The sequence below is a fragment of the Camelus dromedarius genome, chromosome 1 (genome assembly GCF_036321535.1).
Source record: "Camelus dromedarius isolate mCamDro1 chromosome 1, mCamDro1.pat, whole genome shotgun sequence".
NCBI lineage: Eukaryota > Metazoa > Chordata > Mammalia > Artiodactyla > Camelidae > Camelus > Camelus dromedarius.
The window spans coordinates 105,569,833-105,587,537 of NC_087436.1; the positions used below are offsets into that span (position 1 = coordinate 105,569,833).

General features: G+C 43.4%; 1 protein-coding gene across 4 annotated transcripts in view; it reads left to right on the plus strand.

The window, feature by feature from the left end:
• CCDC149 (coiled-coil domain containing 149) overlaps positions 1 to 17,705 on the plus strand; it is a 96,284-nt gene that overhangs the window by 18,479 nt on the left and 60,100 nt on the right. For all 4 annotated transcript variants that reach the window (XM_031436553.2, XM_031436542.2, XM_031436549.2 and 1 more), the window contains exons 2-3: positions 14,446 to 14,607; positions 16,539 to 16,577. In XM_031436553.2, the coding sequence (XP_031292413.2) occupies positions 14,446 to 14,607; positions 16,539 to 16,577 (201 nt within the window). The remainder of the gene's footprint in view (positions 1 to 14,445; positions 14,608 to 16,538; positions 16,578 to 17,705) is intronic.

The following is a 17,705-nucleotide window of genomic DNA, read 5'->3' on the forward strand; positions in this document are numbered from 1 at the left end:
CCACTGGTATTTTGATAGAGCTTGCTTTGAATCTGTAGATTGCCTTGGATAATATGGTCATTTTAACAATGTTAATTCTTCCAGTCCATGAACATGATGTAACTTTCCATCTGTTTGCATCATCTTCAGTTTCTTTCATCATTGTCTTATAGTTTTTCAAGTACGGTTTTTTTTACTTCCTTAGATAGATTTATTCCTAATTTTATTCTTTTTGATGCAGTTGTATTCTTAATTTCTCTTTCTGAAATTTCCTCAGAATCAGTTGTTTGGGCATATCTGTATATTACTTGGGGTTACTTTTAATGTAATACCAGAAATAACAGTGATTTAAATAAGATAGAATTATCTGTATTTCTAGTTCATGTTGTTGGAGGACAGAGGGAAAGAAAAGTGCCCACAAAACTAAGAAGGCATCTTGAGACTGAAAAATGAGGCATGCAGCTCTATATAATAAATGGGTCAGTTTATTATGGGGTGATTTACTCACAGAGTGGGATCAGGGGACAATGGTCCGGAAGCATTCACAGATACAGTCTGCACCACTGAGGGGCCATTGGGACAATTTTATAGTTAACCTAGAGTATGGGGGTAGGTGCTTGGAAACAGGACGTGCGTGCCTAAGTCAAGATTCATGAATAGATAACTAGTCTCATGGGCACCGAGAACACGTCAGGGAAGGTTTTCATCATTGTTTGGGAACTAACAGAGCATAGAGGCCACTTGATCCTACTGATTATTAAACAATTTCTATTAACTACAAAGCCTTTGACGACAGAGAAGTGATTTACTGCACACTATTGTCCTGGGTAAGGTCAGCAAAAGGACAGAAGAAACTATAAGGGCCCAAGATGGCATCAGTTATGCTAACAACCAGCACATGTACAGTACCTCTGGAGGTGGGCAGTTTGGGTGGATGTGGTGGCTCACCTTTTGTCGGGGATCCAGGTACCTTCCATTTCTCCACTCTACCACTCCGTTCCAAGAGTGAGGTTTTCCGTTTTGTGGACCAATATATTGCAGGACTGGGGAAGATGGGCAAAGGAGTGTATCCCCCCACCGCCTTAAGGAAACATCCCTGAAATCCCAAAGAACACTTCTGTTTCCATCTTATTGACCAGCACTGTATATGAATATAGGAGATCATAGTGGTACCTACCTCACAGAGGACATGGTGAGGACAAATGAGCTAATGTGTGCAAAGTGCCCAGAGCACTGCCTGGTACACAGTCACTGGTAGAGAGGGTCCCATCTGTGTTTTGAGGGATGTTTCCATGAGCATATCTGGGTCTCAAGCTCAAGGTCTTACTCAGGATATCCACTGCCCTCTGTAGCCTTTTAGGCCTGTCTGCCTCTGAAATTTCATCTCCTTTTGGAGTGGTCAGACTGATCATATATTCAGCAATTTGCAATCTGATGCTACTGTCTGTAGTGATCCTGAATTATCACTGAATTTTCTTTGCTGAAAGAGAAATGCCCGAACCTTGACATTACCTGCATCAGTGATGTCTGTGTGTCCTTCCCCAAGGAATTTTTTAAGTGTCAGGTCTTAATTCTGCACTTGCAGAAGAGTAGACTGGAGCAACATGTTTTATTGTCATTCAGATGCTACCCTGATGAACGGAGATGACAGAGGTAGTGGGTAAGTGAACAGACTGACTGTCAGGAAAGCAAATAAAATTATTTCCAGCATCACCATGTGGTCAGTTGGTGATTTGTAGCCAGTGAGGATTTTGCCATCTTCCTTGAAAGCCATAATTAACTCTGGTCACCCACGGGAGACTTTCACTAACATAATCAGCTCATTTGCACAGTTATCAGCCAGAGAAACAGACCTGGACAGAGTCCTCGCCTTAAGAAGTATTTACAATTTAGTCTGGTCTCTGAAATCTCTGGTGATTTGAATCACTGGGGTTGCACACCCACCCATGTTCCAGAATAAACCTCCTAACTTTTTGCTGTGGGGCTGAGTTCTGGACTGACAGTTCTTGTGGAGAAAAATTTCTCACTAATCAGTACTGCCTGGAGTTGGTGGAAAGACAGTAAGAATGATGAAGATGAAGTTAATTTGAAGGAGCACGTTAACAGTGCTCAGAAAAATGTGAGTGAGGAATAGAGAGAGGGGGAAAAAACAGCTTCCAGCCACAAGTTTCAGCTGGGGACACCTTCATCCTGTAGGCGGAAATTGGGGCCCAAGTGGCCCTTTAGTGATAACTCCGTGGTTCTCATCCAGAGAGAACCACTGGGGGAGCTTAATGATCGCAATTGGTTGAAACCTTGGCAGATGGTGGTAAGAGCTCTATTTACTTGGATAATTAAAATGGTGACAGATTTGCATGGCTGATTTCAAGATCTCTAGGCTGCAGATGACTGCCTTTGGGGGCAGACTGGGATGAACACCTCCTTGCTTTAGAGTATCTGCACCTGACTCAAGTATCAGAGAGACGGGAGCCAGGGACTATTCCCACAAAATGCTCCATCTTGGGTTGAATCTTCATCCCGAGCGCTCTGGCCCTCTTACGGAACAGTTCATCCCAGCAGGGAGATGACATTTCTCAGAAAGGCAAGGTCTGCTGACAAACTTAGGATTGGAGATTGTTTTCTTTCTTTGAATAGGACAGACACTCTTCTTTTGATTCTTTTGATACCATGATAATTAGTAAGATTGGTGCCTTTAGACTTTATTGAGTGCTTTTTAAAAATATGCATTGTCTTATAAAATCCTTAGATTCTTCTGTGACAGAGGCAGGCCACTGCAGCAGAGAGGGCAGGGGAAAGCACTGAGTTCAAATCTCACCTTTGCCACATGCAAGCTGCATGCTTTTTTTTTTTTAACCCTTTAGAGCCTCAGCTTCCTTATCTGTAAAAGGGGGTAATGATGTCTACCTTTTGGAGTTGTGATAAAGATTAATGATTTATATTCATAAAATGATGAATCATCTTTGGGCACGGAGTAGTTTCCAAAATGATGGTTGTTCATATCATCCTTTGTAAAATGAGGAAACTGAAGCTCAGAATGGGTGAGTGGATTCTCATGGCCCAGTGGTAGGTGATGGCAGTGAAACTCACTTTTCTCTAAATCCTAGGTGCCATCTTGCTTCTATTAATGACACTATTGTCTCTTTATCTCCCCAATTCCCTCTTGTTAAAGGATGGTCCAGGAATCAATTCTAGTTGAGCCAGTGCCACCCTTAATCCTCTCAGTACCTCACCTATAAAGTGCAGGCACTGCCACCGGTCCCTCTGCCCATGGTGTTTGGGAGCTGATCTGAAAGGCTCAGAGCTGACAGATATGCAGTGGGGCTGTATCAGGGAGTGCTGGGTCTTTTATAATTTCTTTTCTGAGACAAGGGGAAGTAGAGCCAGAGCATTTTCACACCTTTTAAAGAATGCTGGACCAAAATGTGGTCCATACTCTGCTGGCTTCTTACTGCTACTCAGCCCACAGGCGGAGCCCTCTGCAACTGAATCGAATTGTTATCCTATAATGAATAGCCAGTGAATCCATCATCGTATTCCACATATGACTGTCATATGTTTTAATTTGTCATTGCATATGTGAGGGTTGGTGACATGGGCTGTCACCTGTATCCAGCATATCCCAGGCTCTTGGCAACCTGAATGGAAAGGAAGAGGCTCAGATGCCTGGGTAATTTCAGTGTTCTGTCCTGAAACAAACCAGAGTTGCATGCCCCACCTTCAGCATCTCGGCCCCAGGCAAGGTCGGATCAGCCTAGCACGGAGGAGAGAGCGAATTCACTCTAGGCAAGCAATGATTTTTAAAAATACATGCTCTCTTCAGTGAATGCGAGGGGGTTTCCTAGCCCATGTATGGCCAACTAGGAGGCAAGCCAGTCATTTCCCTTGTGTTTTCTCATCTTTATAGGCCTGACAGCGGGACACTCTTTGGAGAGTGAGAAGATGGGGAGAAGGAGGAAAAGAGAAATAAGTAACAGGAGTGAAAGAATTGAAATAGATATTCAGGCCAGCCTTCGTTATTCAAAACTTCAGTTAACCAAGACTGTCAGTGAATTTCACATACCCCCCAGCTACTGTGGTTCACATTATAAACTCTTTCAATTACCTGAAATCTCACTTAACTTAAATTTCAGCACATCCCCTGGGGCAGTCAAATAATCAAAGTTTGCCTGTTGAAAGTAATACCAGAGAGGGGAAACCGCCCTGGTGACTCCAAGAAGGATAGATCATAAAAAAAAAAAAAAAAAAAGTCATCTTAGAGAATGGCATTAGAATCATTAGGTTACAAACTTGAAATTGCTGAAATGTTATCTAAAAATTACAGAGGCGAGCACAGATTTTTAAAAAGGCTGTGGAAATGCACAGGGAGCTGTATGGTTGGAGACGGGGGTGAGGCTATGGACAGGAAAGACTCCCACGAAGGTTAGCAGTCCTGCCAGGACTGTCGCGGGCTGGAGGACTTCAGCGAGATAAGCATCAGCGTGTGGTCAGCCCCACGTGGCACTTACCCTGCAGATGCCCACACTCGATCTGGTGAAGTTGTGAGTATACACGTATCTCCAGGTGACAGTCCAGGATGCTTACCTGGAGCAGTGATTCTGCAAGATTTTAAAGGATACAGCTGGTGAATGGACATATGCCCAGATGATGTAGGAAAGTGCTCATTTTAAGTGATAAGAATGAGGTTAAATACAAATATCATTCTGATGATTCTGTGGGAGCTGTCCTGTGACCTCTCTATATACATCGAGTTTTTGTAACTGGACTTCTTTTTTTTCCCTAAACGTGATGCTAAAATGGGATTTACAGATGTAGGCTTAATAATAAATTGATGGCTATCTTACTAAAATATATATTATGAATATCATATATAAATAAATATATATATAATACATTTTTTTCTGCTTCGTGTTAACTGAAATCATTTATTTCTCAAATATTTTTTGAGCACTCTGGGTCAGGAGCTGCGCTTAACTCTGGAGATGCAAAGGTGAATGAGTCAGGCTCTGGCTGCAAAGGGGCCTCCGTCTGTGGGGAGACAGGCGGGTGGGCACGTGGCTGTGAGGCTCTAAACAAGGTGCACCCTGAATGCCGTGTGGCCACCAGGAGTCAGCTCTTACTCTGCCCGGGAGTGGCAGAGGGCTTCCCAGTCGCGGGCTTGTGAGCTGGGTCCAGGGGAGGACAAGAAAGGAGAGAGGTGATGGAGAGTGAGCATGCGGTAGCAATAGGTGGCACCTGATAGACACGACACATGGCGAGTAGGAAGAGCCAGGGAGGTGGACTGCAGCCAGATATTGAAAGGCTCTTGTTTGCCACTCTTCTTAAAGGCGACATTTTTAAAGAAGAGTGGCAGGACCTGATTTATGATTTTTCAAAGGACCTGGTACCTGGACTAGACCTGGTGGCCACGTTGGTCCCAGCTCGAGATTACGGGGCAGTGCAAAGGAGGGGTTCCAGGAATGGAGGGAGCAGCTTATTTGAGGTTAGAGAGGTTTTGCTGATTGTTGGAAACTGTTTACCTGGTGCTGCCGATTGGATGGGGATGAGGTATTCCTGGGTGGAGGAGGGAGGGGAGGGGAGGAAGAGAGCAGTAACAGAGTAGAAAGTAGAGGGGGACCTGGGGAGGAAATAGTTCTAAGAAAGAGTGAGTATGGTGTGGAGAAGTTTCTAAATTATTCCTGAACTTGAACTCTTCAGCCACATGTGTTTATCTTCGTCTGAGAAGCCTTTTTGGATTAGCAAACCTTGTTCTTGCAGCAGCTAATAAAGTCTAGCCTGATCCCATCAGTAAAAGTCACTGTCGTTGTTTGACAGAGAGGGTCCCTTAGCGGAGAGGTCCCCTCCCTGACACCCTGGCTACCTTCATCTCTCTCTGCAGTTATCTGGTTGTAAAGCCATCCAAATAGTAATGTGGTATGTCAGATAGTCATTTAACTATTATGATCTTCCTTGTAGCAATTATGACTTGCTTTATTGCAGATAATAGTGAATGGGTAGATAAAAGCCACTCAGTGGTGAAAACGGTAGGTTTGAGTTCTTAAGGTGAGAAACCCAAGGCCACCTTCATGGTGTTGGTGTGTGGGCATGAATTAACATCAACAAATGAGCTATGAGCTCTGCTTTAAAAAGTATAATTGAAATGCAGTTCAAAAGAAATCTATTTTTGAGAAAATAATGAAAGCATTTCATGGTATCTAGTATACATGCCAGAAACTGGGCATATTTTACCAAGTTTATCCGTCCATGTTTCACTGATTACCCAGTACACCTGGTGTGTGGTTTCTCCTTTCTCCATTTGGTAGGTGTCTGTGCCGCACTGCGGCCACGTAAACTTCACCACTGTATATGTGCTTCTGCGTATGATTAGTGGAGGCTCAGAGGTTAGTTCAAATAAAAGGAATTGTTATTAAATACCCCCCCCCTTATTCATGAAGCATTAGAAGGGGAACCTTAGCAAGGTTGAGAAATAAGCTCAGTAGAATGGACCTACCTGGGCTCACGTGGTGAACATTTGCTGTTTCTCACTTCCCAGTGTTCATTTCTCTTTCTCAACAGCACCCCAATTTGGAGGGTATTACCACTGGGTGTAATCTGGAGGGACAGGTTGGAGGGATACAGTCCGGGTGTCCTGTACGCCCCCCGGCAAAGCATGGCACACAATCAGCCTTAGGCCAGTTGGCGACACACTTGAGCAGGGAGACAGAGCCTGAAACATAACAGAGTTCACTTTTACCGGGTTCAGTAGCCTCTGACTCAACTTTTTTGCACTGAGATCTGGTAATTCCTGGTCCTGCCTCCAGACTTGCTGCCAACCTGTTTCCAAGTTTACTTCTCTGTCTTCCTGCCAATTCTATGATTTCCAGTTTCTTTCCAACAGATTCCTTTGTCAGTTACTGTTGCCTACAACCAAAGGATCCTAACCAGATATATGCAGAGAGCAGTATGGCTGTACTGGTTATTACCTTCATGATGAAGGATAAATTGACCTCTTAGAGCAGTAGTGTCCTCATCTCTAAAATGGGCTAATCAAACAACCTATTTCACAGGGTAAAATGAGATCTTTCAAGTAGAGCACTTTGCACAATTTGGAAATAGTAATTAATGTTCACTAAACAGTGGCTGCCACACTTACCCTTATAATCAAATAAAGGTCTTCTCATTATTGTTACTCCTAACAGTGCCTGGCACATAGCAGACATTCAAAAAATACTAATTTGTTTCCTCCTTTCCTGAAAACAAAACCTCTTTTTACAGGGTAGGGAGGAGAGCAAATGTCCCTGGTCCCTATACTACACACAAACTTGACAAACAGAATTACACCTTGACTGAAGGGCAAAAATAGAGGGGCCTAAGGAGAATCCAGTGTGTGTCCCTTGGCCCCACCCGAGTGGCCAGAAAGTGGGGTGTTTGCCTGTGCCCTGCTCAGCTCAGCCCTCTGCAGTGGGGTCGGGCGATCACGTGACCCGCTCACCCACTCCTGTGATTCTGATACCAGCTGCGGAGGCTGAGGCCAGACCCATGTGTGCCTCTGGTTGCCTGGGTAGCACCCTGCCTGTCAAGAGTGCATTCGACAAGGTGATAACAGACCCCACGTTAAGAAACAGCAAAGCCAGTGTGTTCTTTGTAGGCCTGATTTTGGAGCCTAAGTCACATCTGAGGGCCTGAGTCACAACTTAGACAATGATGAGTTCAAAGGCACTTTGGAAAATAAGGTAACTCAGCTCAACTGTGGAGTTGAGCTGGTGAAGACCCCAGTCATCCGACACGTGGCTAGCCAGAGCTTTTGGGGACGTGGAGCTGGCTGGCCACTGAACAGGACTGTAGGTGGCCTCTCTAACCTCAGCCATGCCCTGTGGAGTAAGACTGAAAAGTCCCCAGGGGGGCCGCCTGTTTTCCAAATAGGGTCTCAAAATACTGTGAATGAAGATGCGTTGCTTTCAGGTACACAGTTATCTCTGAGAGTGTCTTGTTAAAAATATGGTTGAACCCAAGAGAAGTAATTTGTGGAATTGCTAATAATTTGTTTGTTACCAATATAGACTACTAACAAGAGCCTGGAATTTGTCGTTAGAGCCCTAGTTTGAGCTGGTAGTTGTTAGTTACGTGATGCTGGGAAAGACAATTAATCTCACCCGTCTTGTCTGTAAACTGGGGAAGACTGTTTTTGTCCCACATGCCATAGTGTCACCTATCGAATGAGAGAGTCTCTGGGAAAATGTTCTGTAAGTTTTAAATGCTGTCAAACGAATGCCTTTAATTTTAAGAAAGTTTACAAAGCCAAATTTTAACATAGTACCTTTCATTTCAAGCTCACAGTAATCTCAGTGAGGTGAGCAGGGCAAGTGTTAATTAATCTGAGTGATGCCTCAATCCCAAAGAACTGGTTAATTATTTCTGTTACATAATGGCCTTTATTCGGGCACCTTTTATACCCATGCATGTCTCAAAACTCATTTCAAGCATCACCTCTTCTGTGCAACTTTCCTTTCCTGCCCAGCACCCACCCCCCAGCCCCACTCTTGCCTCTCACTAAAATATCTATTCAATGAATGAATAAATGTGCAGAGTGGCTTATTATAGAAGAACAGTTTCAAACTTTTAAAATGGCAATCCACAATAAATGTGTGAAAACGGGCACATATGTGTGTTTATTCCTACACACATATTCAAAAAGAGAAGTTTCATGAAACCACACTTACTTTCATTGCATGGGATTCATGCTGGTTTCTGTTCTGTTCTGTTCTGTTTTTTTTGTTTGTTTGTTTGTTTTAAGAAAATGAGGGTTGCAATTGAATTGATTTCACTCCCCAGGCTAATGTATCGTGACCCACAACTTGGAAGACATCATTATGGAAGATGCTGACCCCTGGGAACCTTGTTCTTTGCAACTGGGCAGGTCACTTGGGTTATCTGGAAGTTTTGTCCCTGCTCCAGCATTCATGCTAATTCTCAAGAATGAAGACGTTACAAGGCTAGGGGAATAGGCACTAATGTAAGCATTATGGCAGCTTGCACATTGATTGTATGTAACATGCTTTTAGTGTTTTTCTGGCATACACAAAGAAGTCAAAAATCTAATACATTCTTAGGTTCTGGACAATTACCGTTTGAGAAAGATTTGATTTTAGTCACACATGTGTCCAAGAGACTATGTAGAGATTTGCAAGGGTGATTTTCAAATAAAAATCAAGTTCCCTATTCAAAATCCTCAGGCTCCAGATGTGTTTCGGATGCAGGAGTCTTCGGCATCTGAAAGGAAATGCAGTAAGAGTACGGTGTATTCTGTACCGTCCCCCGTAGAGTTGTGGGCAGCAGCTGGTAATCAAACACATTGATTTGTCTTCAGCAAATGCATGAATATTCACAGTCTGTGGCACAAAGACTGGTAAAAATCCTCATCTCACCTGAGGTCACTAACGAGATGTGAACGCATTTTTAATTTTCAAAACTTTTAGGGTTTCAGAAAAACCCATAAGGAATTGTGGAAATAACGTTTTTGTTATCCAGATATCGTGTTTTCCATTTCAGAATCCCTAGGACCATTTATCTGTTTAGGAGACCAAATGCTTGGCTCAGTGCCTAACACACGGAGGGCACCCAGAAAATATTTGTTGAATGAATGATCGAGATCGACTACAGCTTATAGAAAACTCTTGTTACGACCAAGCTGCTTTTGCAAAAACAGCCTCTAGTTTTACCCCATTTCTTTTAAGTGGATGGAAAGCTTATTGCCTCTACTTGTCCCTTACGAGGAGTAGAGGGGAGATGCTTGTGGATTCTTTGGTTTCTTTCCTTCTTCCTTCAGGCCTTGCTCTGAGAAAAGAAGAGGCAGATCCACTAGTTTTAGAAGACGATGGTTAAAGAAATTCTAGGTATAAAAAGTAGACAAATTCAAAATTCCCCTTTCTTAGCTTCCTTATGCTGAAAATACCAACTGGATGTAGTAACTGAGTCCAGGAATATTCTGATTTTTTTTCTCACAGAAGGCTTCATTTGTCAGGAATTGGGGTTCCAAGGCTTGGCTGTACCAAACTCTGTGTTCAAATTCTGGCTCTGCCAAACCCTTGGCATGTTATATATAAACTCTTCAATTTAAGCGTCATTTTCTCATGTAGAAAATGTCCATGATAATAACACAGTAACCTCCTTGTGTTGCTGTGAGGATTAAAGGAGCTCATAGATGGAAAGCATTTGCCACTCACCTTTGGTTTTTGTTGTTGTTACTAGTAATAATAATGGTGATGATGTTAATCTTCTTCATCATGGTGGCAACTGAGCAGAAGCACAGAGCAGGGGCAGATATGGTCTCCACCAGTGTCCCTATCCTCACATTCTTTGCTATGGATTGTATTAGTCAGGATAGGCTAAGTTATGCTCTGGTAACAAACACCCCATAAGTCTTTGTACCTTACCAAAGGTACCTTTGCACCTGTACAAAATTTTATTTCTGAGTCATGCAAATTTCTGTGGATCCAAATGACTCTTCAGGGCAACTGTCTATCATGTCAACTCTACACTCTGGGCTGTTTTGTTCTTACTGCACCTCCAGAGCAACACATGCCTCCCCAGATGTTACAGTAGGAAAGGAGAAAGCTTGGCAATTCATACCTTGACTCCTAGGAGCTTCTATCCCAGAAGTGACTCACATCCCTTCCAGTCCCCTTTTACTGGATAATGCAAGTCACATGGCTCTGCCTTACTCCAAAGCAATGGGGAGGGATAGTCCTACCAAGTGCCTGGAAGGAAAGGAGACCTGGAAATACTGAGGAGAGGCACTAATGTTGACCACACAGACATCTAGCCTTTTCTCACTCTGTTGTAAATTGTCATTGCAAACACAGCCTCAGCCCCAGCCCCCTTTCCAACCAGGTGGCTGTCCTGAAGCCATCGCTGTCTGGAGATTCTGAACTGCCACTGCTGCAGGTGACCTTTAAAAATCATTGAGCCGGCTCTACCCTAGACCAGGCAGAGGAAGCAATTTCTGGGTGCTCGAAGTGACTCATACCTCCCTCACTGGAGCCCCTCCCCCTAGCGTTTTCCCCGGCACCCAGCATCCCAGTGATATTGGATGGGATGTTAAAATCGTGGTTTCCTCAAGCTGGAGGGCACCCCGGGAACCCACTCATTTTCCAAGTGTGTAATCTGAGGTCCAGGCAGTGTTTTGTTCCTTGCATCCCGTGGCTTTCCCAGGGTTCCGCCCGTTCATGATGAGCCCATGGCTAGCCCTGCATCTGGACGGAGGCCTCCTGACTCTGCTTGGTGATTTTCTGCCGCGCCTACTCCATCGTCTGCACTTATTCATCCTCCTCTAGAAGCAGAAACACCCCAAGCACAGTCACTTGGCTTGTCTCACTTTCTGTTCTATTTCTGCTCCCTCCTAAGGCTGAGGCTGGTCCAGGCACTCGCTGGTTGTTCAGAGCTGCCAATGGAGGAGGCTCTTCAGCACCTTTTTCTTTCCTTCGAGTTTTTTTTTGTTGTTGTTTGTTACCAATTGGAGGGATAGGAAATGGGACAGTTGAACAGTTGCCACCACAGGGACTTAACTACCACTATTTTAGAATAAGAACAAGAAATTCCATCCTGTTCCCCAGTTACACACACGCACACCTCCCAGAGTTTCCTACTGATATTTTAATGAGACTGCGTATGTAGGATCTTTAGCCAGATGGTAAAATATAGTCGGTGCTTGTACATGTTCAGAACCCCTCCTGCTACAAGAAGTGGCACAGACAACCCTGGACTGGCTCTGAGACTGAGCCCGGCCCTGAACCTCTAGGCTGCCACTGGCCTTTCAGTCCCTCCAGATTATTTTAGTTGTTTCTAACTTTTAAGACTCTTTGAAGCTGGAGGCCTCCAGAGCCTGGGTTTTCAAAGTATAGATGGGGTAAGAATGAGCTCTGCCCTGTGCTAACAGTGCAGATTTCGGAGCCAGCCACCAGAGACTGATGGTTCAGGCAGTGTGTGGGCTAGGGGTGAGCAGTCTGAGCTGGGGCCCAAGAATCTGCATTTTCACAAACAAGCAGGGTGCTTTCCAGGGTGATGTAGAGCAGGGTTCCTGGTTGATGCTGCCACACCAGAGTGGCAGGACCGTATAGGAGGTGTCCCGCCTTTAGCCAGAACAGCACCACTTTGAGCTGTTTTATAAATGAGGTTTTAGCCTAAGGTGTGTTCCACTGATAAAAATAAATGACATGGAATAACGCATTTGAAATTCCCTGTTCTAGGCCGTAGTAAGCAGAAGAAAGAACAGCCCAGCAGTGACTCTCTGAAGACCACCCTTTTTTTGGTGTAGCTTCATCTTCTTTACAGAATGAGTTTCTTATCCTTTGAGGCAGCTTCTCGTTGTCCCGTTTTCCATGCCCCAAGGAGAGCCGAACAGCAACATTTCTCTTCCCCAAAACCTGGGTCCCTGGGTCTTAGCAGAGTCTTCTCTGCCTGTTTTCTACCAGGAATCTTAGACCCAGAGGGAATGGAGGCCCATTACTGACCTTTTCACAGCTTCCAAGGCCCTATTTGGACCTGCTATCAGAGAAAAATGGGTTCTCTCTTGGACCCTAACAGATTGCAGTTCAAGGTCAGGGATTCCACTCTGCCAGTACGTGGTGGCTCTTACCTGTCCCCTTCTAGTAGACTGGATGTGACTCTGATCTTGCCGGCCCCACGTTACAACATCTCCACATGACTGCAATTTTCTTCCCCGAAGTCAGAAGACACGGAATATCTTTGGGGCCTCAGATTTCGATCTGATAAATTGAAGGGACAAAAGTGGCCGTCTTTGCGCCACCCATACCAATAGCCCTGCTGACCGAGGTGGATCATGGGCAAAGACCTGAAGGTACAAGGGCAGATCTGTTAAACTGTGTGTAAATGGCATTTTTTCCTGTGAAGTCTCAATACCTCCCTTAGGACATTGCAGTTCAGATTTTTGAGCTACTCTCCTCTGATATTTACTCATTGGGGATTTTACTCTTGAGAAATCACTGTGGCAACAGAACCGTTTTCCTCCACGAAGACTGTGTCAAAGTCTTAAAATCCAGGACGTTTTAAGGCAAGATTCCAACCTCATTACTGCCAGAAATAAGATTCATGCAAGGTGGAAGTGTCCTCTCTTAGAACTCAAATCTGTCTCAGAATGGCTTTTTCTTTCTCCTTTGTTTTTGAAGCTAAGCAATTACTTTTTTTTTAAGAAAAAAAAATTGTGCTAATGCACAAAACTCTCTTTTTTCCCCTTTCATTTATTTAAAATTGAACTTAACAAAGTCAGTTCCAAGCAAGCACTATATATGAGTAATGCTTTTTGTCCATAAAAGAGCATTGACTCGAATGGTATGGGAGTGCTGATCCTGTCTCTGCTTTGTGTGAGCGTCCATAATGACAAAGTGCTCATGTCAGAGTGGATAATGAAACTATAAATTGTTTTCATGAATGCTCTGAATTTGGTCTTTTACGGGGCAAATTCAAAAGGTATTTAGTGCCACATTTCACATATGTGAATAACACCAGACGGTGCAATAGAGCCAATAAAAGTACAGAGTCCCAGTCGGGCTCACGCTGACCCACGTGATGGGTGATTGTCAGGGGAGGGTGGGTCACATTGGGGGCAGGGGCGGTGGGAAGAAGGAGGGACAAAGATATCCTGTTGACTCTGAGGAAGAGTTCCAGCAAGGTACACCTGACTTTGGGGGGATAATTCAGAGTGCGGCTAAAATACTTAGCTCAGAAAATTGGTCTCTGGTGGTGGGTGTCTTCACTGGAATCACAGAAGATGTACACATCTTGACCGAGTTTAGTGGATAAAAATTCTCAAGTGAGAAAATGTCTGCTGGGTTGCATGGGCAGGTGCAATCTATAGCAGTGATTTATGGCTCAATTAAATTATTTTTTATTATATGGTTGGTATTTTTTTTAATTATAGAAGCCACCATAGGCTTATTCTAAAAAATTTAGAAAACACTGACAAGTATAAAACATTAAAAAAAATGCAAATAATTTTGCTACCAAGAGGTAACTGTTAGTAATATACAAAATGTTTATTAAATCTTTCTGCATCATATCGTTTGATAAAAATTTAACAGAATTTTATGTAATCTTATCTGGATGTATAGATCCCTTTTTAAACAAAATTTGGGGTCTATCAATTTATTTCTTTATCTCTGTAATTGTTTAAAAGGATTCTGCTTTTTAACTTATTCATCAGTTAAGGTATTTTCCCTTTCCCAGTTGGCCAAAGTTCATGAACATCCAAGGTCTTGGTTCTGTCATGAGATGAATATACCAGATACTGTAGCAGCCTTTGGGCTCATATGTCATTGACTGACAAATGTCTCTGGGTATATGACCTCTGAAAATGAAAAAGGCAATAAAATGAAACAAAACCAGCCCCGCTGGCTGTGTGAACTCCAGCGCGTGTGAAACAGAGGGGACCTGTTGACGTTTCTGAGCCGTAGTGTGCCTCTGTTTGTCCTGCAGTACCTGGTGTGCAAAAGGAAGCTGGAGAGTAAGAAGGAAGCCCTGCTGATCCTCTCCAAGGAGCTGGACACATGCCAGCAGGAAAGGGACCAGTACAAGCTCATGGCCAATCAGCTTCGGGAGCGCCACCAGTCCCTGAAGAAGAAGTACCGCGAGCTGATCGTATGTACGATGTCATGGTGACGCCCCTGTTCCCTCCTCCAGATAGAAGGAGGAGCCTTGTTCACGCGGCTTCTTCAAAAGAAGATTGGTTTAGAACAGTTCCAAAGCGGAAAAATTAAGAAGTGAAAATCCTCACCCTTGTTTCCTCCAGAGTCCAACCCACTCCCTAGTTGATAGGCTGCTTGCTCTGGTGCCTGTGAACATACACACGTATCCGGATGTGTTTGTATGCCTGTTGACTTGTTAATTAATTATACGGAGTTTTTAGAGAGGATTTGTATTCTAAATCCGCACTAGTACAGAAGCCACTAGCTGCATGCGGTTATTTAAATTTCATTTTAAATTAGTAAGAATTAAATAAAACTGAACACTCAGTCTCACTTATTCACTCAGTCGCCATAGATGGCTGGTGGCAACCGTCTGGGGTTGTGTTGATAACAGAACATTTCCGTGGCGGCTGCTATGTTGGACAGTTAGTTTAGGACATTCCCCTCATTGCAGAGAGTTCTATTGGACAGCATTATATAAATGTTGTTCTACAACTTGCTCTTTTCACTCAGCACTTTGTTTTGGACATCTCCCTAGGCCGTACATAGAGATTTAACTCAATTTAAAAAGCAGTTGCATAGTAATATTTCCGTAATTTTTAAACCTTTCCCCTTCCTGGGCAATTCGATTTTCTCTAGTTTTCAGATGGCAAGATCTTTAAGGATGCAAATTATACTGGAGGATCCCAACTGCCTGGTGCTATTTTGCGTCCTTGCTTCTTTTTTCCTCACGGATGCTGCCTCTTGTTTAAGTGCTGACACTACTGCTTACGTTTAACTGTCTGTGCTGGGGTCACTGAACTGTCCTGGAATAGAAATCCAGTAGAAGATTCCTCAGGTTAAAATCGTGCTGACATACGTAAACGCCGTCAGATAGAGGAGCGCTCAGTTTCTGAGCGTTTATCATCCACCTGAGGTATTTATGTACTCCCAGGTGACACACGATGGAGAGGAACTGAATCTTTTTAAGACAAAAACTCGGATAGGACTAGCAGCTCCCAGTTAATTTTCCTTAATTTTGAGCATATCTTATCCCTACCCCATCCCCAAATTGTTCTGCACATAGAGAAACCTCAAGTGTGTGTGTGTGCGTTTGTGTGTGGGTGTGTGTCTGCTTGTGTGTGTGTGGGGGGGTGTATTTGTGTATGTGGGTGTGTGTGTTTGTGGGTGTGTGTCTGCTTGTATGTGGGTGTATGTGTGTTTGTGTGTGTGTGTAGGGGTGTGTCTGCTTGTCTGTGGGTGTGTGTGTTTGTGTGGGGGGGTTGTGTGTGTGTGGGTGTATCTGCTCGTGTGTGGGTGTGTGTACGCTTGTGTGTGGGTGTGTGCTTGTGTGTGTGTGTGTGTGGGTGTGTGTGGGGGGTGTGTCTGCTTGTATGTGGGTGTATGTGTGTTTGTGTGTGTGGGTGTGTGTTTGTGTGGGGGGGCATGTGTGTGGAGGTGTGTGAGTTTGTGTGTGGGGGTGTGTCTGCTTGTGTGTGGGTAGGTGTACGCTTGTGTGTGGGGGTGTGTCCAGTAGTATTTCTTTGGATCTAACTATTAAAAAGAGGAACCCAACTCAAACCAAATGAAATATTATTTCAGCTTAGGCTCTGCTCAAAAGTAATTTTGATAAATCTAGTTTATTTATTTATTTGGCTCACATAGTTTTAGAAAATACATAGATTTGGTCCTAACTGGAAATTGATTCCTTAGAGGTTTTCCCAAAATAACTCTGGTTCAGTTTAGAGTTAAAATGTTTTCAAGTATATTAGAGTTTGGTTCAACACATTACTAGCTGCAGGGGGTGCGGGAGGGGAGGGTCTAAATTTAATTCATAGTTTGCTTCCATTCTTTGAATCTAAGCACACCTAATTTTTTTTTAATGTAACATTGATTTCTTTGTAGGATGGCGATCCATCACTTCCCCCTGAAAAGAGGAAACAGGTAAGACTTATTTCTGATCTTTGAGAGCTCTCAGGATGTTTGTATTGATGCCTTACAACAACTGGGGAATCAGGGAACCCCAAAATGGGTAGAGAAATCTTTTAATTTCCCAGAATCCTTTTGTATTATTTGGGGGAGTGGGTGGTAGAGAAATGGGATGGGCTGGGATGAAGGGAACCCAGTGAAGTCCAACACAGCGGAGGAGGGCACACCGCTTGACTGCGTTCCCTTTCTTGTTGGGAATTCTGTGGGGAAACCACAAGCTGAGAGCTCGAGGCTGTAGGACTTCAGCTTACCGTTTCGTGGGTGGACACTGTTCTGCCAGTCACTTCTGCCACTTCAGACTTTTAAAAGCCATCTTACCAGCAAAACTCCTGAGCCATTTATGTCTTTTCTCCTAAATGGTAACCAACATTGCTTATTGATGAATTCATTTTCTCCCCACAGATTTTAGATGCCCACTTTTATCAATGAACACACACTCATATGTGTGTGCGTATATATATGTATATGAATCTGTTTCTGGACTTTTTGTTCTGTCCACTGAGCTCCCTGTTTCGTCCTATGATTGTACCACATTATTCTGCTTATACTTTATAATACTTTTAATACCTGTTTGAGCTAGACTCCTTCCCCTTGCTCTTTCTTTTCAGATGTTTCTTATTACTTTTTTCAGATATAACTAACAAATATTTTATCAAGTCTTCCCCTGATCCCACTCCCTGCAAAAAAAAAAAAAAAAAAAAAACCCAACCTGTTGATATTTTGATTGGGATTCTGTTAAATTTATAGATTAATTTTAGAACAGTAAACATTTCCATAACATTACATCCAGGAATATTGTACGTTTAATTTTTTTAATCCAGTTGCATGCATATATACATATACATATATACACACACATGTATATAATTGCTTTTTCCAAAGGTACCTTTGTTGCAGCTTTCCTCAACTTCACAGTTGTTCTATACTGATGTAGCTTGTAGACTTTTAGGGGTTGAAGGGAGCCTGGAAGATGGTGATGTCAGCCCTGCGTGTTCCATGTTGTGGAAAAGCCTCTGCACCAGAGCAGGGCTTCAACACTGGTAGATACAGGAATTGTTGCTGGCTTCATAGCTGTAATGGCTA